The sequence below is a fragment of the Pezoporus wallicus genome, unplaced genomic scaffold (genome assembly GCF_028554395.1).
Source record: "Pezoporus wallicus isolate ANWC-B61680 ecotype Strahan unplaced genomic scaffold, APGP_CSIRO_Pwel_v1 contig_7962, whole genome shotgun sequence".
Classification (NCBI taxonomy): domain Eukaryota; kingdom Metazoa; phylum Chordata; class Aves; order Psittaciformes; family Psittacidae; genus Pezoporus; species Pezoporus wallicus.
The window spans coordinates 32,717-53,377 of record NW_026635824.1 but is presented as its reverse complement, the minus strand read 5'-3'; the positions used below and the strand labels follow the sequence as shown (position 1 = coordinate 53,377).

Here is a 20,661-nt window from a genome sequence, read left to right as displayed (position 1 = left end):
TCTCCAGACCCTTCACCAGCTTCATTGCCCTTCTCTGGACCTGCTCTAGCACCTCAAAATCACTCTTGTAGTGAGGGGTCCAGAACTGAGCACAGGGGCAGCCCCACCAGTGCTGAATACAGGGGGATGATCACTGCCCTGGCCCTGCTGGCCACGCTAGTGCTGATACAGGCCAGCTTAGTCTCGTTCCTGTTCATGCCCAGGCACCTGCGATGCTCTACACACCCCTGCCCACTGTACTGGTGTACTGCATATCCCTGTCCCAGCACTGGCTGTGATAGGACTGCTGAGGGAGCCTATGGGACAAGATGGGGAGCAGACCTTGGTGAGTGCCAAAAGATTTCATCATGGACCATGGACGAGAAGCTGTGAAAGCGCATTTGCTTCCAACATGGAGATGTCTCCTTTGGTTTAGTAAACATTGCTGTGGTGGAGAGAAAAAGGAAAGGCCGAGGAAAGCCTCAGGTATCCCCTGAATGGAATGGGCCTGTGCTTTGGGGATCATGGCCCCCAGACAGTGCCAGGCTCTGAAGGCTCCTTCCTAGGGCAAAATGGGAGGCAGTCCTCGTGCCAAAGGATTTTGTCAAAGACCACAGGCAAGGAGAGGCTGTGAAAGCATGTCTCCCTGTGCTTCCAACATGGGGATGTTTCCTTCGATTAGGAAACATTGCTGTGGTGGAGAGAAAAAGGAAAGGCCGAGGAAAGCCTCAGCCTGCAAAAGGCAGAAAGAAGCTGGCTGCTTTGAGAGGAGCACTGAAGTGACAGTGCTCTGCACCAGACAAACAGTCACATCCCTCTGGTGTGTTCCTCCATTTTCCTCTTTAATTCTTATCGAGGGAAAGTCTCCACATGAGTCTTTCCAGTCACATTTGTCTCCACCATCTTCCCATGCACCTGCACTCGATAAAGGCAGGTGTTTGTTGGTTTACCCCAGTTGTTCTGTATGCCGAGTTTGAGAAGTCGAAAGGCTCTGGGGATGCCATTCTGCAAAGAAACCACAGCAAAAAGCAGCGTCACTCCTGGGATGCAAAGAGTGAGAGCAGGCTCCACGTGTCTTCCTCCGCCAGCCAGGCCCCTGCTCTGGGACCAGCTCCTGCTCTGACTGAGGAAGCAGCTTCTCCCTCCTTCCCTTCTCCCACCCTTGCAGAGCAAATAGCCAGCCTCAAGAGAGAATGCGGTGGGCAGCTGTGGGGACCTGAGGGTCACCTGTGCCAGGAAGGAGGACCAGGGGAAAGCCCTGCTGCCGGAGCACGGTGCTGAGCATCCTCCTCACCACCGCCTGCCCTGCAGGTGCCGACAGACAGCTCTGGGCACCACAAGGTTCAGGCCCCTGTCCTGCCAGGGACTGTCCACTCTCCCCCCTGAAAGTGACTTGCTCACAAACTGGCGTTTCTGCCCTGGCCTCCTGCCCACATGCACCTACTGTACCTGCAGAGGGAAGGTCTGAGTTGGCCCTTTCTGCACGCTGTAGAGGAAAGACCCCAGCAGAGTTTCACCGTGGCCTGCCTCATCCAGTCCCTTGGAGATAAATGCACAGGAGAGCAGGTCAGGCTCAAGCTGACCATGAGCAAATGCTCATGCCAGATCTGGGCCCGTGATCCGCACCATACTCCTGCGCCTGTGATGCAATCTGGCACAGAGGGAGACCCATGGGGCTGTGTCTCCTCCTCAGGGCCCCGGAGGTGCTGGGCCAAAACGGCCTGAGCAAGTTTGTGAAATGTCCCCTCTAGGAAGGGCAGTGCTTGGGAGCACACACATCTCTGCAGATGCGCAGGGAGCAGCAAGTCCTGGTTACAGCTTTACCCGTGGTCAGGTCCCAGCCCCGAGCCCAGCACAGACTTACAGAGACAGTGAAATTCTTGGGTGCGCTACTGACAGTCACCAGTGGAGTGGCTATCTCTGAGCAGCACTGTAAGGTGATGGCCGTTGGTTGTATTTCTGTGGGCAGTCGGATTAGCACTTCGCTCTGAGTCTGTTGCATAGGCCAGCAGTACCCTGGGGAAGCATCAGGCTAAAAGCAGAGGGCAAGAGAAGTGAATGCGAGGGCTTCGCTCCCCCGCTTGCAGAAGCACAGGCAGCACTGTGCCTGGGGTGTGCTTCTGCTGGAGATTCATGGTGTGTTGGGAAGCAGGCAGAAGCACCCGCTTTTTCTAGGGAGCCAAGCTCCGTGTGGGACCTCAGCCTTCAGGCACCAGATCCTTGCCGTGGATCCGAGCGAGACCGCTGGCCTGACAGGAAATGACCCAGGGCTTGGCTCCAACTTGATCCAGAGAGGCAAGAGGAGCAGCACTGACGGTTTCTGCTACTGTACCTGCACAAAGGTATCCTCAAAGGGTTGGCTAAATAGGGACCAAAACATCCTTCTGAGCCATGCAGAGGTGCTGGATGATCTCTGCAGGTCGATGGCAGTCCCTGAGGGCAGAAGAGAGCAGCTGACTGCAACTGGCCCCAGGTGCAGAGAACCTGGTGGCTGCACGTGGCTGCTAAGTCATGCAGCACTGGATGCTTGGAGGTGCCCGGGGAAACACAGGGGATCCCTAGGCCTAGTGATGGCATCTCTCTCCCAGCCGCACAAAGAGAAGATCTCTGGGTGCTGGGGGACAGTGAGCCCTCACGGCAAGGGCAGCAGACCCAAGCAAGGCCCTGCTGCGTGGACAGCAGAGGGTGATGCAGCCATATGCTTTCATTCTCCAGGAAAGCTCCGCAGAGTGGGAGAGGGCAGAAATGCTGTCAGGGGCATGGCCGAGGCAGCAGTGAGGGCTCTGGCAGCAGGGCTGGGGTGAGCCTAAGGGAGCCACACTGCTACAGTCATGCTCGTGGGCCCCGTGGTTTTGTCCCACCTCTCTCTACCTCGGAGAGCAGTGTCTGCAGCACTCCCTGCTTTCAGGAACGCCAAGCATGAGCCTAGCACAACATGAACTGCCTGGACCCAAGGGCTGCCCATACCTGTGCTTTTGAGAGCCCAGTCAGGCACCTCCACGGGCTCAGATATTGCCTCTCTCATTTGCTGAACTTCCTGGGGAAGACACCAAGGAACAGGGAAACAACCACGTCAGAGCGGGCCAGGAGAAGGGACTCTACAGCGCAGAAGCTCAACCCGCAGCCCCTGGCAAGGGAGGAGTGTGTAGGCTGGGACGAGCAGGGCCCCCTCCACCAGGCCCTTCCTGGGCCAGCTGGTGGCCTTTTGCTGCCCAGCCCTCTTTCCAGAGTGCAGGATCACCTTGTTTATAGAGCGGATTTCTGCAGCCAGACGTGTCACCTCATCCCTCAGCTGCTGCATCTCTTCAGCTTGTCCTTTCCACAAATCAGGTGCGTTCCTGCAGTCATCAGGAAATCGGACCTTGTCAGATCTCTGCCCAGCAATGCGCGGAGCCTCCAAGGCCAGGAGCAGCACAAACAGTGATGCTCCAGCCCCTTTTTTTTCCCTGGTTTACAAGCACTTCCTTCCCCCTCCAGGTTTAGCACAAGGCCCAGACAGGAGCAGAAGACTGGGCGCTGTGCAAGTGAGAGCAAATAGCACGGGCTCATCTGCTCGTGCTGTCGCCACCAAACATGCTGCAGGGCTGGGGAGAGGAGAGGGCTCTTACCCCAGTGAACTCAGGTCAGCTGCATGCTGCTCCTGGAAGGGAAAGGGTATTGGTGGAGTCCCGCAGCAGCTGGGGCTTCCCCGAGCTGGCAGCTCTAGGAAGGCACAGCAGAAGCTGCTGCTGCTGCTTTGCATCACTGCCTGGCACCGGAGGACCAGGCGATTCACCCACCCACCCACCCATCGCCTGCAGTGCTCCCTGGCAGGACTTTCCTGTCCCACTGACCTGTGGTGCATTCTTTCCATGCAGTCGCCATAAGAGCAGTGAGGTCCCGCACCAGGCACCAGCTGTAACATCACCATGAGAGTCATTTTACTGCCCTTTCTAAAGATCCCTGTGGTGACATGGTCTCCTCCCACACCAGGGTGGCAAGGGGTTAGCCAAGGACACCACAAAGAGGTGCAGGGGAGGAGGTAGCTCCAAGAAGAGACTCTTGGACCGCCCTGGGCCAAGGGGCACTGCACAGCCCTGGTTCCAGGCTTTGCACCCCACTGCTATGCCCCATTTCATCTGCATGCAGCGAGCATCTTGTGACCTCTCACATCCACAAAGGTGAGATGTTGTATGGGCCACACAGGCCCTCAGCGCCTCTCCCTCACGCTGAAGCTCGCACCTCACTCCTCTGAGCCTCTGCTGACAGTGGGTAAATACTAACCGAGAGCAGCAAGGCTCACCAAGCAGAAGATCATGAAGAGCCTCTTGTTCCTGAAACAGAGAGAGTCCTGGGGTTAGCGGTGCTCAAGGCAGAGCCCTGCCCAGAGGAATTTCTCTTACCAGCTGAACAACAATTTGCAGGAGAGCCAGGGGTTCTGCTGGTGGGGAGCACCACCAGCTTCCCATCTGATCACCCTGACCCTCTGGCACCCTCAAGCTCCATGTCAGTAACAGACACCTGTTGTACTCACAGGATGGAGGTGCCTCTTCTGAGGTATCTCTGAAGGCAGATCATGGCCATTGCCATTCTGTATGCACAGCTGAATACCAGCCCTGGGAAAAGAAATGGGAGAAAAGCCTGAGGAGCCTTCTTGAGGAGCCCCATCTGGCATATGGCCGACCCCTGCGAGGACGTGGATGCTGGGCCTGCATACTTCCTTCCTGTGGGACCCGGACAGGGGCACGCTTATGCCCTGGAGGGGGTTGCTTGTTTCTCGCCGGAGCCCCGGCAGGATCCCCTTGCAGGCAGGGCACTGACAGCAAGGCTGGGGAAGGACTGTGGATGAGGCTTCGGGCCCTGCATCTCTACCACCCGGGGGTGCCCCCTGATTATTACAGTAGCCCCATGGTTATTAGAGACACGGTGGCCAGCTCCGTCATGGTCACATAGGCAAAATGGCCCCAGGCCGCTCCTGGGGCAGGATGATTCAGTGCTGTTGGTCCCAGATGAGCCAGGCAGGCCTGGTGCAAGCATGGGGTGAAAGGCAGCGCTGAACTTACGCTCTGTGCCTGCAGCACTGCAGCTGCAGCGTGCTGGCTCTTCGCAGCTGGTCCCCTGGTCCTCCTGAGAGGGGGGGCACCTACGGGAGGGGAAAAGGCAGGACACTGTTTGGCACTGCCTTCTTGCCACATGAGCCAAGGCCCTGGCCAGAAGAGAGGCCTACAGACAGAGGGGAGCAGCTGCCCTCCTCCGAAGCCCCCTCTTCCTCCCAGGGCCTCTGCAGCTCCACAGCCAGAGCCCTCCAGCAGGAGCGTGGGGTTTGGCCCCCGGGGCCAGAGGGGCTTTCAGCTGAGCCTCTTCCCCACTCACAGTGGGCTTCCCAAGCCCTGGGACTTGTGCTGCCTACAGTGTTCGCCAGCTTCTCTATCGTGTCCCCCCAGCCCCTGCTTTAGGCTCTGGGGACCTGACCCTCCAGCTGATGGTCCCAGGAGGAACCTTGTACCTCTTCCTGAGAACCTGAATGGGCCCAGCTGCATGTCTGTCCCTGCTGCTGCTGCTGGCTCTCCTCACAAGGGCAGCGCCCTGCGCTCTTGGAGGAGCCTTTCGCACCTTGGGGACAAAGGAAGCTCGCCTGCAAGCCTGTCTGTCCTCCTTCCGAAGCAGGAGTGTTGCCTGGCTGGGGGAGGGCACTTGGGCAAGAGTCCCAAACCAGCTGCCGGGAGAACGCCAGACACAGGCACACAGCCACCAGCTCCACAGTCTCAGATATTGCCTCTCTCATTTGCTGAACTTCCTGGGGAAGATACCAAGGAACAGGGAAACAACCATGTCAGAGCGGGGCAGGAGAAGGACCTCTACAGCGCAGAAGCTCAATCTCTAGCCTCTGGAAGGGAGTGGTGTGTAGGCTGGGATGAGCAGCAATGACTCCATATGGGCTGGCCCATGCACCCCAGTGACTCCTCTGACATGAGCCAGCCAATTCCTGTGAATCCATGCATCTCCAATTTATAGAGAGGCACGGATTTCATGGATGGACTGGTCAGTGGACAAGGAATTGGCTGGATGGCCGCACAAAGACAGTTGTGGTCAACAGCTCAACGTCCAGACGGAGATGGGTAACAGGTGGTGTCCCTCACGGGTAAGTGTTGGGCCCAATCCTGTTCAACATCTTTGCTGATGACATGGAGAGTGGTATTGATGCGCCCTTAGCAAGTCTGCCAATGACACCAAGCTGTGTGGTGGGGTCGACACACTGGGGGGAAGGGACGTCATCCAGAGGGACCTAGACAGGCTGGAGAGGTGGGACAGTGCAAACCTCACAAAGCCAAGTGCAAGGTCCTGCACCAGGGTCGGGGCAATCCCAGGCACAAGTATGGGCTGGGCAGAGAGTGAACTGACAACAGCCCTGAAAAGAAGGACTTGGGGGTGTTTGTTGATGAGAAGCTCAGCATGACCCCACAGTGTGCGCTTGCAGCTCAGGGACCAACCATGTGCTGGGTTGCAGCAGAAGGAGCGTGACCACCAGGTCAAAGCACGTGATCCTGTCCCTCTGCTCTGGTCTTATGGGACCCCACCTGCAGTACTGCATCCAGCTCTGGGACCCTCAGAACAAGAGGTATGTGGATCTGCTCAAGTGTGTCTAGAGGAGGCCACAAAGATGATCAGAGGGCTGGGGCACCTCTGCTATGGAGACAGGCTGAGAGAATTGGGCTTGTTCAGCCTGAAAAGAGAAGGCTCAGGGGAGACCTTGGAGCAGCTTCCAGTGCATAAAGGGAGCCTACAGGAAACCTGGAGAGGGACTTTTTCCAGAGGCCTCTAGTGACAGGACAAGGGGGAATGGCTTTAAAGTGAAAGAGAGGAGATTTAGGTCTTAGAAAGAAATTCTTCACTATGAGGGTGGTGAGGCCCTGGGACAGGTTACCCAGAAAAGCTGTGGCTGCCCCATACGTGTCAGTATTCAAGGCCAGGTTGGACTGGGCTTGTAGCAATGTGGTCTAGTGGAAGGTGTCTGCCTGTGGCAGGGGAGTTGGAACAAGATGATCTTTAATGCCCTTTCCAACCCAAACCCTTCCACAACTCCATGAACTGTCATTAACACCTCTGCTATAACCCCCGTTTTTCAGAAAACACAGACTGGAAGGTTCACTCAGTCTCTCTCAAAGGACCCAAGGCTGCGCCACTGCCATGAAGGCTGTCAAACTAGCTGACGTCAAGGCTGGAGATCCCGCCCATTCCCGAAAAGGGTGGCTGAAGGAACCCCCTCCCAGAAACTAACCCGCTGTGGAGGGGGAGGCCCCCGGCGCATCCGCCCCGTCACGCTCCGCAGTGCAGCGAGCACGCTGCCGCCACAGTGTCGGTCTCGAGCCTCAGCCAGGAGTGGGGGCGCGCGCCGCGGGACCGGCTCCAGTTACTCAGACATCGATGCTTTTAAACATTTAAATCTTCGGTTAAAACTATGAAGATATGGAGAGCAGAAACAAGACCAGAGGCAATGGCTACCGCCTTGCTATCAACCGACTCACCTTTCCAAGGTCGGCCCGCTCGCCGTAGGGACGAGTGCCACCAGCGGCACCGTCCCTGCTGAGGCGAATAACGGCGACGACTGAGACCACGACCACGGCTCCGGTCCAGTCCAGTCCCGCCCCGCCCCGCCCCGCCCCGCTCCGCCCCTCGCCCCGCCTCATCCAGCACCGCCCCATAGCGGCCGTAAGGGCGCCCGTTGACCGCAGCGCTTCTGGCGTACTTCCTGCGCGCCACCGCGTGTTTGCGGCATGGCGGGCGAGACGCAGTGCCTCAGCTACGCGGGTTGCAACTTCCTGCGGCAGCGCCTGGTGCTGGCCACGCTCAGCGGGCGGCCGATTAAGATTCGCAAGATCCGCGCCAAGGAGGAGGATCCCGGGCTCCGCGGTGAGCGGGGCCCCGGCGGACGCCAGGGGAGAGGTCGGGGGGTGGCTGCGGGCGGCCCTGGCACCTTACTGGCAAGAAACAGCGAGGTGGCGGAGGCTCTGGTGTCTCCTCCGGACGGCCTGCGCACTCGGTGCAGGCCGCGAGTCGCCGGCGCCGTGTCACCCTGGGCTGTCCTCGTGGATATCGGGTCTGCGGTTTGGGTGAGGCGCGGGGGATGGAAGACGCGCAGGCGAGGAGTGGGGCGGCTCTCGCTGTGTGTCGAGGGAAGCCGGTGTGCGGCGGAGAGACAAATCTGCGACGGCGGCCCCGCGGCTGTACCTTCACCCGTGGCCACGCGTCTTCTCTGGCATGGTGCGAGTCCCGCTCGCAGCCCCGGCGGTGGCCCGCTCGCTGTACAGCTGGGCTCTTCACTCGAAAGGTGCAGGCTCTGCTGGCTCTTCAGCCGTCACTTTCAGCTGCATGCCCAGCGTCAAGCTCCACATCCCTCCGTGGGAGCCCAAGTTCCCACAGTTTCAGTGGAGCTGGTTTTATGCTTCATTTTTTATCTGGGGTTTGCTCAAATAGCGGTAAAGGTGAAACACGTGAAGTTCATTTAGTGCTCATTTTTGAAAGTTGCTGACACTGTGGACCCTTTGAGGGAAACGTTGCATAGGGAGTACCCTCTTCTTTCCTACACAGGACCTTTGGCACCCCAAAGCAAATATGCTCATTAAACTGAAGTAAGAGACAGTAGAATAGAGGTTGAGGAAGAAACATTATTGTGGTGCTCAGTTATTTTTTGGGCAAGGTACAAAATTAAGAACAGGGGTAGGACCAGCATAGATATTACTCTGCCTCCTGAGGAGGCCTCCATCATAAATAGGAATTCTTACTGTCAAAACATTCCTGTGTGCTTTCTGTAACATCTGCCATGACTCAAAGTATTTGTTATTACTATGGGATGTTTGATGGTGTTTAAAGTTATAGGGTTTGCAATGTGTTTTTTTTAAAAAAAGGTGTTTGAATTGCCTTTTTCGTATATGAGTTAAAGTGTAAATTGTAACTATAACAGAAGAGTAATAACAGGCCCTGACCTGTGTTGGTGATTCAGCATGCAGTTCTCTCTGCTTTTCGTGACTGGAACATCTGCAATGAAAGCTCTTCTATAGGTTTGTTTGCCAAGAGGGAGAGATGTATTCACAAGGATGCACTCTTGTGCTGGAAGAGGTCCCAGAACTGTCATGTAAACTTGGGGTTTAGAAATTATCCTAACAGAGAGAAGAACCAGCATTGTGTGACTGGGCCATCAATCGTACTATGCAAATACTAAAAAACTGCAGTTTCTGCAGGTAGCTCTGTGGTCAGAATTGTCAGCTTGTATCACTCACTGCATTCTGGGTTGAGGAGTGTCACATCTAGGGGCATCCCAGTTGACTGGAGATGCCTGTACGCGCGGAGGCTCAAATTAACATATCTGATATTATAGCTAATCTCCTTTTCTCATGTGGTAGAAGTATACCATAGCAAGTTGAAGAGTGAGGGTAGCCTTACTGTCACAAAAGGCAGGGAAGGGAGAATGTACAAGTGTTGTGTTGAAGTTTCTTATTGTTTTTCCAGGAATAAATTTAAGGCACTTTAAAATTCTGTCTTTGTTCTACTCCTTAGATTTTGAAGCCAGTTTTATTCGCCTGATAGACAAAGTGACCAATGGTTCTCGGATTGAAATAAACCAGACAGGTGAGATCTGTAGTCTTTTGCTGTTCTGGTCTTCTGGCCTTTTATCAAGTCTTATAGTGAAATCAGAGTTTCAGCTTGACAGAGGTAGGTGTTCAGATATCACTAACTGAGAAGATCAGAAATAACCAAGTGTCCTGGGTTCAGCAGTAGCAGTCATGTTTTTTCCTTTGTGTTAGCTGGTGCAGTGCTGTGTTTTGACTTCTAGTTTTGAGAACAGCGTTGATGAAGCCGATGTTTTCGGTTGTTGCTAAGTGATGTTTACCCTGACCAAGGACTCTGTGAGGCTCATGCTCTGCCAGGGAGGAGGGGAAGCTGTGAGGAAGCAGAGACGGGGCGCCTGACCCGGGCTAGCCGGGGAGGTATTCCATACCACAGCACGTCATGCCCGGGGTGGGGGGTAACTGGGAGTCACCCGGAAGGACAGGGGCTTCCGGGGGGGAACTCGTTTTCTTGGCCGGTGGTATCGTATTCTCTTCCCTTGTTATTTTCCCTTATCATTGTTTTAGCTGATAGTAGCGGTGGTGATTTGTTGCTGGACTGTTCTTGTCTCAACCCGTAGGAGTTGCACTCTCTCGATCCTCCTCCCCGTTCCTCCGGGAGCGGGGAAGGGGAGAGCCCCGGTGCAGGGAGGGGGGGGGGACGAACACGGACCTTGATTGTTGTCAGCTTGGCACCACTCACTGGGAGTGAGTGAACAAGTTACCTGACTGGGTTTAAACCACGACAATCGTGACTACAATGAAGTCAGTAATGATTCCCCTGTAGGTGTCTGTCTCCCTTGACAATATAAAGTCACTCAGCTGGGCTTTGCTAACACATTTTGCCTATGGCCCGTTGAAACTTCAGTGATTTTTTTCCTGGCTGAAACAAGCCCTGGAGTTTGCTGTGCTGGTTGTAAAGGGTAGAGCTTGTGATGGAGTTACACATACTCATTTATAGTCCAGTCCCAGCATAGCTGGTTTGTGAGGAGGAGGAGGAGGAGGAGTTTTTTAGAGTATTAGTGACAGATCTTTTAGCTTATATGGTGGTATTTTGGTCTTGGCTTGTGGGCACTGGCTGGATTAAGAGTCCTACCTGGCATAAATCTTGAAACTGCTTTCCATAAGGCTCTTAGATCTACCTTGCTCCAGGGCTCAGTCTGATGAACAGATGCTCTTACATGAAGTTTACTTGGTAAATGAAGAGGTAGTTACGAGTTCTTAGTGAAGTTCTTACCTACAGGAGTGTTCCCATAACAAAACCCAGGAAAACAATGCACCCTTACTCCTGCTGATAGCCTCAGAGAGGCACAACATTGAATAGGCCCCTATCTTTCCCTTTTTTACCCCTATAAAAAAGGGTGTCTGCAGCATTAGATGGCGAGCCAGGCAGGAGTCGAACCTACAATCTTCTGTGGCCTACGGCCACACCACCCTGAAAACGCCCGAACTCGTCTGATCTCGGAAGCGAAGCAGGGTCGGGCTCGGGCTCGGTTAGTACTTGGATGGGAGACCGCCTGGGAATCCCGGGTGCTGTAGGCTTTTTTTTTCTAATGCTGCAGACACCCTTTTTTATAGGGGTAAAAAAGGGAAAGATAGGGGCCTATTCAATGTTGTGCCTCTCTGAGGCTATCAGCAGGAGTAAGGGTGCATTGTTTTCCTGGGTTTTGTTATGGGAACACTCCTGTAGGTAAGAACTTCACTAAGAACTCGTAACTACCTCTTCATTTACCAAGTAAACTTCATGTAAGAGCATCTGTTCATCAGACTGAGCCCTGGAGCAAGGTAGATCTAAGAGCCTTATGGAAAGCAGTTTCAAGATTTATGCCAGGTAGGACTCTTAATCCAGCCAGTGCCCACAAGCCAAGACCAAAATACCACCATATAAGCTAAAAGATCTGTCACTAATACTCTACAACACTCCTCCTCCTCCTCCTCCTCACAAACCAGCTATGCTGGGACTGGACTATAAATGAGTATGTGTAACTCCATCACAAGCTCTACCCTTTACAACCAGCACAGCAAACTCCAGGGCTTGTTTCAGCCAGGAAAAAAATCACTGAAGTTTCAACGGGCCATAGGCAAAATGTGTTAGCAAAGCCCAGCTGAGTGACTTTATATTGTCAAGGGAGACAGACACCTACAGGGGAATCATTACTGACTTCATTGTAGTCACGATTGTCGTGGTTTAAACCCAGTCAGGTAACTTGTTCACTCACTCCCAGTGAGTGGTGCCAAGCTGACAACAATCAAGGTCCGTGTTCGTCTCCCCCCCCCTCCCTGCACCGGGGCTCTCCCCTTCCCCGCTCCCGGAGGAACGGGGAGGAGGATCGAGAGAGTGCAACTCCTACGGGTTGAGACAAGAACAGTCCAGCAACAAATCACCACCGCTACTATCAGCTAAAACAATGATAAGGGAAAATAACAAGGGAAGAGAATACGATACCACCGGCCAAGAAAACGAGTTCCACCCGGAAGCCCCTGTCCTTCCGGGTGACTCCCAGTTACCCCCCACCCCGGGCATGACGTGCTGTGGTATGGAATACCTCCCCGGCTAGCCCGGGTCAGGCGCCCCGTCTCTGCTTCCTCACAGCTTCCCCTCCTCCCTGGCAGAGCATGAGCCTCACAGAGTCCTTGGTCAGGGTAAACATCACTTAGCAACAACCGAAAACATCGGCTTCATCAACGCTGTTCTCAAAACTAGAAGTCAAAACACAGCACTGCACCAGCTAACACAAAGGAAAAAACATGACTGCTACTGCTGAACCCAGGACACCAAGCTGAGAAGTTGTTTAGTGATTGGTGATTGGTGGCATCCAGGAAGACCAGTGCTCCACCAAAATGCAGAGTTAAGAAAACTCTGTTGACTAAGAACAAAAATTAATGTTTTATGTGGTATGCAGGATTTGTAGTGGGAGAAGGTCTTTCTGAGCCAGAATAGTTTTTTGTAGAAGGCAACATCTGACTTCTACAAAAGTAAACTTTGAAACAAGACTGTTTGCCTAGTCATGCTCAGAAAAGGGGTTGGTTTGAGTGAGAAGCATCCCACATAAAAATCTCATCTGGTTCTTGTCCTTTTCTGGGTTGGTGGGTTGGTTGGTTAGTTGATTGGGTTGTGGGTTTTTTTTCTTTGGGTTGTTTTTTTTTGTTGTTGTTTGGGTTTGTTTTGTTTTTTTTTTTTTGGTAAGGATTTTAAGGATTGTGGTTGGTCAGTAAGCAGATGAGCTACCACCAGATATGCTGAGACCATGATGACTTGATGGTCTGGTGACTATTTAGCTGCTGTGGGGAATCATGTCTGCTTGTATCAGCATTTTGGGAATGGCTAAGAGACCCTTGAGTTTTGGGGAGAAGGGGGGAAAAAAGATGTGATATGTGAGACAAACAGACACACATTGGTCTGTTTATTAAGTGCAGACAGTAACAGCCTGCTGGAAGTGCTACCATCTGTCATAAATTCTTCTGTTTGCAATTTGTTTGTATACATCATTGCAAATTGTCTTTATGCTGTAGTGATGGCAAGCATGCTGATAGTGCTCTCATTTGTTTTGCTCGCCCGGCGTCTTCCCCAGGTACCACCCTGTATTATCTGCCTGGTCTTCTGTATGGCGGCTCATTGGAACATGACTGCAGCCCCACTCGTGGTATTGGCTACTATTTGGAAAGTCTGCTCTGCTTGGCACCTTTCATGAAGCATCCATTGAAGATTGTCCTGAGGGGAGTAACAAATGACCAAGTAGATCCTTCGGTATGTAATAAAATTTAGGTAACAGAGGAGGATTTCTTCCTTAAAAAATATATTAGGAAGAAATGTCTAAAATATGATGCATTTTTATCATCCCTCATACACAGAACTCTCCAGTGCATCTGCCTACTGCATCTGCAGAAAACTCTTTGAATCAAAGAAGCATCTGCTAAATTGTTCCCTTTCTGCATCACCTCCACACTGCAGTTTGTAATCCACCTTTTAACTTCTAGTTCTGTACTCTTCTGTCTTCTCCCCTGGAAGCTCCCTTTAAATGCAGTGTGAGGCCAGGCCACTCGTTTGCTTTTCCTGTTCTGTTAGAAATTAGATGAGTTGTTTTTCCTACCCCACATGTTTTTTTACTGTAAAAAGAGGAAATAGTCTTTAAGATTTGCATGTGACAAGGCAGGAATCTTTCCCTTCTGTTGGATGTTGGACACAGTTACACCATGCTGCTGTGAACCCTTCTTTCTGTTAGAAACAGATATCACATGACAATTATGAAATTATAGTAGTAAAATTATCTAATCACTTTGATTCTTTAGAAAGACGCTAGAAGGTGTGGTAGATCAAATTACTTTGAAATTGCCTCGAGTTCTGTTACTGCTGATTTACAGTCCTTTTTTTTAATAGTATTGTTAAAAAATGAGCTATGGATAAGATGGGATTAAAACACTGGACTAATGGTTAGTGGTTATACTTCCCCCCCCCCCCAAAAAAAAACCTTTTGGAGAACAGCATTGCTGTTTACCTTTTGAATGGTTTTTGGAGACTGCCTTTACTCCGGACACATTGTCATTTGAAAATATAACCAGTCTAAATGAATGCAATTACTGTGAGGTGCAATTGCAGATATTTAATGAGCCTCTGAGTCCTGCTGGTATTTATAGCTTTTCAGCTGTCTACTCTTGTCATTTAAAAAACTCATTCTCTCACCTGTGGTTCTGTGAGACCCATGTGGGCCAAAGGATGATTGAAGTGAGTTATACAGAGTATTGTCAGAAAGAAAAAGGGGAAAAGGGGGATAAAAAACAAAATGGAATGCATGCTTTCTTAACTTTTCAACCACCATGATGAAAAGTACTTAAATGTTAAGTAGTAAGAATCAAAATATGTCTGTTTTGGTTGACTGCATCTTTTTAATCACAATGGAGGACTTCTTGAAGAATTTGCAGACCAAGAGTAGTCCAATTTTAATACTGCTGTCACGTAAGTTTGGACACCCATCAAAGCAACTCATCTTCATTATGCAAATTACCCACATGGGCCCATAGAGTTTAAGCAGTTTTATTTGAAGTGGGTGCAAGAATTTGAGTCAGTTAGTTTTTACTTGAAGGGGGCTTGACCAGCCAGAGTTCAGACATAGATGGTTTGACACTAAATGTAAATAAAATGCAGATATGCATGCATGACCGGCAGGTCAAAGGGGCTGATCCTGCCCCTGTACTCTGCTCTCCTAAGGTCTCACTTGAGTTCTGGTGTCCTTAACGTAAGAAGGACATGGAGCTGTTGGAGCAAGTCCAGAGGAGGCCTTGAGGATGATCAGGGGACTGGAGCAGCTCACATATGAAGACAGGCTGAGAAAGTTGGGGCTGTTCAGCCTGGAGCAGAGAAGGCTGCGTGGAGACCTCATAGCAGCCTTCCAGTGTCTGAAGGGGGCCTACAGGGATGCTGGGGAGGGACTCTTCATCAGGGACTGTAGCGATAGGACAAGGGTTAATGGGTTTAAACTGGAACAAGGGAGATTTATGTTAGATACAAGGAAGAAGTTCTTTACAGTGAAAGTGGTGAGGCACTGGGACAGGTTGCCCAGAGAAGTGGTAAATGCTTCATCCCTGGCGATGTTCAAGGCCAGGCTGGACAGAGCCTTGGGTGACACAGTTTAGTGTGAGGCATCCCTGCTCATGGCAGGGGGGTTGGAACTAGATGATCTTAAGGTCTTTTCCAACCTGAAACATTCTATGATTCTATGCTAAGGAGTTGTATCTAAACTTCATTGTGCTGTAGAAGCACAGCTGTCATTAGTGTGACTCTCCTGTGTGGTAACATTTTAAGTGTCCATAACTAAATACCAGTTACTAAAATGGGTTTAAACCTTATTTATGTCTTTTTATTGCCTGACTAAACACTAAACTTTGTGCACGTCAGTAAACTACTTTAACGAATTTTACCAGGTGTTCTGTATAGCATATAGCTCTGCAGGTTGCTAAAACTAAAACCACAAGTTTAGGTGCTACCCTGTTTTTTTTATGCTTAAGTAAATTGTAACTTGGTTTTAAATTGATTTGAGCTTTTGTTTTTTAGTAGGGAGAAGGTGTTTGTGCTTGAAAAGAGAAGGCAGTCCTGCCCATCCTCCCTTCATATCTGATTTCAGCCATCTGCTGAAATGCACAATATGCATAGTCCTGCATACTCCAGTACCCGCACACTTTTCAGAGGCTTCCCTATGCCAGCTCAACTAACTGGCAAAAAGGTAAAGAGCTGTAAGCCTGCATCTTCTCAAGGAGGCATTTGCAAAATAAATAGCAGGAGTATGTGTGCAGCCAGAAAAGTGGGACCTTTATCTCATGGTCGCAGCTAGCAGATAGGCTGACCTCTGCTGGGCTTTCTGAAATCCACTCAGCTTTTACACAGCCTCAAAAATACCTGTTGGATGGGATTGCTGTGTTGTGGGTTTAAGGTTGCTCTTTGTCAGAGACCCCTTACCAGGGCAGAGGCAACATGGCAGATTTCCTGGTGTAGGGAGAGTGAAAGCGGTCAAAGTGAGAGGAAGGGCGTTTCTGAAGATTAGCTTGTGGAAGGGAAGACTTCAGCTCAGTTCAGTGAGGTGCAGGTCAGGCTGAGTTTCTGCAATATAAATACGAGTATGTGTTTCTGTTAGTATTTGTTTATATATGTTTATAGCCCACTGGTGGGGTGCAGTGGAAAGCTCTGGCAGCTGACACCCTTCTGAAAGAGTACCGTGGCCACTGAAATAGAAGGTAATGTGCACTTGCTCAGGTTGGACCTTGGCGATAGCACTGTGTGAGTGATACATCGTGAGTGAGAGGGATGCTGCTTTGACTCACACTTGCCAGTAGGAGATGGCTTTTGAGTACCTGCCTGATCTGTTCACTGGCAGCCTATGTCTGCATTATGTTTTAATGTGTGACTGCTGATGATACCTGACCATGGAGAGTTTGTGGGACCAGCCATGTGGGACTGGAGTATAGAGTTGTGGCAGTTTCCAGTTTCTCTATGTAGAAAGTATGTGCGGGTGTCTTTGTGAAGTGCCTTTTGAAGGCAGTGGAGGTGGCATGCAAATGATAGCTCTTAGTTAACTTTCTTTCTCTGCATACTGTTATCCTGACAGATACACAGTGCTGCAGTAACCTGGCTTTACAATAATTGTTCTTAATGTTCAAGTTTGGGAATGTTGAAGTTTTTATGCAGCTATTCCATGGGTCTTTCAACTGAAATTGTTTTCATGCTGGCTTTCTTTTTTTCTTTTTTTTTAACTCATTGTAGGTATCTTTGGAAGGAGCAAAGTTTGTATTTATAATAATTTGTGAACAAGCAATGTCTATGGGACTTAGCAAGTGGTTGGTATTTGTAGTGAGGCCTTTGGTGGTTTGGTGCATTTGCTTTGGTACAACTTGGTGTTGTGTTGTCCACCCTGGAAACAGAGATAACTGCCCTTCAAGGGGAGCTGAAGGATGGTTTTATGGCTGAATATAGGAAATACAGTTTTAGGTCTCGGTTGTGCTAATTGCGTTGTGTCTTCCACTGAAGTACTTAACTTCTCCTGCCTGAACTCCCATTCGTCTACTATGTAGAACAGCCATCTCCACTTCTTAAATGCTTCTCTATTTAGGCCGCAGATTTGGAATAGAGACAGTCTCTTATTATGTGTCTGGCTGTTACTTCATAAGTATCATACCTGGAATTTGTCTGAGGGCTAAAAGCTATGACAAGTCTTGAAAGTTTTGGAGACAGATAAAGCAGACTCAAGATTGATCCAGCTGCCTAATGCTAATGCAGCAAGACTTCTCCAGAGATACAGACTTCAGTCCAAAGAACTGGAAAAGCAGAAATGAAGGAGGGAAAGGCAGTTCCTAGCTGACACACTGAAGCTTTTCTTTTTTTTACTGGTATATGTTGTTTCATAAGAAAGAGGGAGGAATATTGTGTAAGTTTAATGTGAACCATATCAGCTTGTTGGAACTTCTGCCAGTGGTATTCATGTGTGTCTGTCTGTGTGCACATGCATTTTAGTAAAGGTTTTTGCTCTAAAAGTCTAATTTGTGTGATTAATGAATACTGCTGAGAGGCCAAATTAAGGTAGCCTGGTTGTAAAAAGAATAAAATACATAAATATAAAAAGAATTAATAATTGATATAGAGACATTTTTTATGAAGATACTTGAATATTGGCACTATCATTAAAAATACTGCTAAATGCCTCTCTGTAAGAAAGGAAGTGTGTTGGCCAACAGGGTTTCATAAATGAGGACTGCAGCATATGCTTGTAGCTACTCAGGTATTTCTAACAGGTTTTTCACAGCTTTGTAGGTCAGGTATGAGCCACTTTGTTAGTGGCTTGCAAAGAGAGAGTGAAACTCAAATTGTGGTTCTGGCTGAAGGTGTGGGAAGAAGTCTAAGCTTTTTTTTCCTGTCTCCACAACTGCTGTCTTCCTTCACACAAATTTAGTTTCTTTTGGGTCATTCTGTCCTGGTCCTGTCTCTCCCAGGCTGCTTGTCTTCAGTAACTCCCTACGCTGTTGCACTGCTAAATCATTTTTGTCACTTTTGGCAATACTACTGAAGTTTCAGCAGAGAGAAGATGATGGCTGTCAGTGTTGTCTTAACCCAGCAATTAGGAGGAGCAATTGCAAGGAAAATATTGCTTAGGCTTGGATCTGGTGAGCATTTGGATCAAAGGGTGTGCATGGATGTGTCACCCACTTCAGATTCTTCTAAATGTTTCAACAGAAGTTAACTGAAAGCTTCTGTTTCTCATAAATGACAAAAAGTTCTTGACAGGATGACATTTTTCCTGCTAAATCAAGGGCCTGCTCCAAAATGCAAAGGTTTTTGCAATCGTTTATTTAGCTGTAAGAATATTTTAGCAATGACAGAGGAATATAGTTCTTTTCAATAACTATGTTCAGAGAAACAAATTAGCTGTTGTAGCTGAGCAGTAATAGAAGTAAAAATCGGGCTGGAGAACAAATACAGATTAGGAAATTCCATCTACCAGTATCTTGTTCTAGCAGCTTTTTGGGTAATGGGATACTGTGGTAGTCTCAAAGTAACCGAAGTGCTCTGTGCTTCATTCTCATGTCTTCCCATAAAATACCAGTATGGAGAAGTCTTGTCTTTGTTAGGCAACTTGTAATGCAGTGATTTTTAAATTACTGACTTATGTAACTTTCAATAAAGAGTCTGCTTTCTTATTTCTTTGTTATGTAGGTTGATGTCCTTAAGGCAACAGCTCTACCCCTACTGAAGAAGTTTGGAATTGATGGTAAAAGTCTGGAAATCAAGGTAAGACAATTTGTTCCTTTCTTTTCTAGCACAATTTAAAAGGATAGTTTTGCACTGCTTCACAGGGCCATATGCTTGCTGCTGGTATCTGTCCCTAGTTGTAGTTACACACATTTCTAAAGTTGCTTCTAGTTCTTGTCATATTTTAGAGGGCATACCAGCCACACAGTGATTGAAGATATGGCAGAAGAGACACAAAGACTATAGGTAGAAAGGGTAAGGAGAAGGCACTGACTTTTTCTTAGTCTCAGATCTCTGCAGTCTGAGAAACATTCTTTGTTCTTCATAAGCCAAATAGGTCTGAATGTAGAATATACTTTGTTTTGGTTTAGGTTGGAGAAAGAAACTATAAACTTTCAAAGTTAAGAACACTCATGTATGTTCTTAACTTTGTATGAAGTGTGAAGGCTCTGGCTGCACTACTAGTCTTTGCTTTACTAGTCTCTGCTGAGCCCCCACCTCAGCCCTGCCCATGACCCAGGACTCCATCTTACCACTCTGGGTTTATCAGCCCCTGCTCCAGTGACCCTGCAGCAGGGTCAGTCTCCAGCTCCTCACAGCACTGCCTGGCCATAAGCCTCCTAACCCAGACCCCACCCCAGACCAATGTCCCATCCCCATCCCTGTGGACACTGGCTGGGCCAATGGGACAGAGTTGGTCTGGCCAGGGCTGTCTGTGGGAATGAGTTCATTCTTGTCCCCCATATACATATTATGCCTCAAACACTTATAGACTGTCTTCGGTGACGAGGTACAGATTTTCTATTAAGAGACCAGTCTTAAACCAAGGTTGCCTTCCTGGTAAAGATGCTGGGGTTTTACTTGGTTGTTTCTGTTTTCCATTGAGAAGCCATGCCCTACTGTATTTGAGAGAGGAGGAAAAAATAAACCAATTTTTGATTACAGGTTTGGTGCAAAATCCATTTCTGCCTTTAGGGTATCTTTCACTTGCCTGTGTTCACCTAATACTCCTAATGGTAACATTTTATTATATGTGAAATAAAAGCTGTAATTTTTTAGTATGTAAGTACATTCTTTGTGCTCTTTACTAACCTTTTTTTTTTTCTTTTTTACTTACTTTTTTTTACTAACTTTTTTTTTTCCTCTGTTATTCCTAGATCAACCGGAGAGGAATGCCTCCCAAAGGGGGTGGAGAAATAGTGTTTGCTTGCCCAGTGAGAAGGGTTTTGCAGCCTATTCAGTTTACAGACCCAGGCAAAATCAAGCGCATCAGAGGAACTGCGTATCCTTTTTTGTTTATTTGCTTCTTTTAAATGATTTTTCCTCAAAAACGTAAGTCTTGCAACTTGAAGTCATAGAATACATAGAAATACACCCATGTTGCTGAGCCTGTATCCAGATAACAGGGTGACACTGCACAGAACGATCGATCACACAACTAGATTTCAGGTGTCTCAAAACTGCTGTGTTCAGAACGCTGCTGTTCAAAAAGCGTCAACAGACAAATATATTTGAAATTGAACAGCACTATTTCAAATCTTTTCAATAGCAAGAAAAAGTTAAAATACTTTCCATTACATAGCAGCAAAATAGGATTCTTTTGTGTAAATGCAGTAGTTTTCTTACGCATTGAACACCTTGGCTATTAATGAGTCTTGCAGAATGTTAGATGGGAGCTTAAATCTTAGTTCAGTTCATACCTCACTGCACAGATGTGAACTGAACTTTTTGTGTTACGAAAAGCTTGTTAGCACTTCACTTTCAGTAGTACCATTAGATCTGGAAACGGAAGAGGTTCTACTTCACAAAGATTGTCGTGGAGTATTCACTTTTGCAAACAGAACTGCACATCTAGTTAATATTTTG

At 49.1% G+C, this 20,661-nt stretch overlaps 2 protein-coding genes and 1 pseudogene across 2 annotated transcripts in view; 2 read left to right on the top strand and 1 right to left on the bottom strand.

Annotated features, from left to right (window-relative positions):
• Positions 1-872: 872 nt before the first annotated feature.
• LOC130593300 (uncharacterized) lies at positions 873-7,661 on the bottom strand. The gene is made up of 8 exons (XM_057398341.1): positions 7,485-7,661; positions 5,465-5,755; positions 5,022-5,101; positions 3,221-3,425; positions 2,947-3,016; positions 2,312-2,412; positions 1,429-2,011; positions 873-984 (listed from the first exon to the last, which is right to left on the bottom strand). Exons 1-7 carry the CDS (start codon positions 7,659-7,661, stop codon positions 1,727-1,729), a joined length of 1,209 nt encoding a protein of 402 aa, XP_057254324.1. The 3' UTR covers positions 873-984; positions 1,429-1,726.
• A 34-nt stretch (positions 7,662-7,695) lies between these two features.
• RCL1 (RNA terminal phosphate cyclase like 1) overlaps positions 7,696-20,661 on the top strand; it is a 32,540-nt gene continuing 19,574 nt past the window's right edge. Inside the window, exons 1-5 of the mRNA XM_057398335.1 lie at positions 7,696-7,869; positions 9,514-9,585; positions 13,136-13,311; positions 18,760-18,834; positions 19,953-20,077. Of these exons, the coding sequence (XP_057254318.1) occupies positions 7,734-7,869; positions 9,514-9,585; positions 13,136-13,311; positions 18,760-18,834; positions 19,953-20,077 (584 nt within the window). The 5' untranslated portion in view covers positions 7,696-7,733. The remainder of the gene's footprint in view (positions 7,870-9,513; positions 9,586-13,135; positions 13,312-18,759; positions 18,835-19,952; positions 20,078-20,661) is intronic.
• On the top strand, positions 10,981-11,105 carry LOC130593301 (5S ribosomal RNA; annotated as a pseudogene).

Excerpts from the sequence above, each read along its gene's own strand:
- LOC130593300 (XM_057398341.1), bottom strand. The coding sequence starts at position 7,661 with ATGGGGCGGTGCTGGATGAGGCGGGGCGAGGGGCGGAGCGGGGCGGGG. Across the intron at positions 5,102-5,464 it reads ATTCAGGTTCTCAGGAAGAG|GTGCCCCCCCTCTCAGGAGG; the intron begins GTACAAGGTTCC and ends CCCCTCCCGTAG. Across the intron at positions 3,017-3,220 it reads AAATCCGCTCTATAAACAAG|GAAGTTCAGCAAATGAGAGA; the intron begins GTGATCCTGCAC and ends TGTCTTCCCCAG.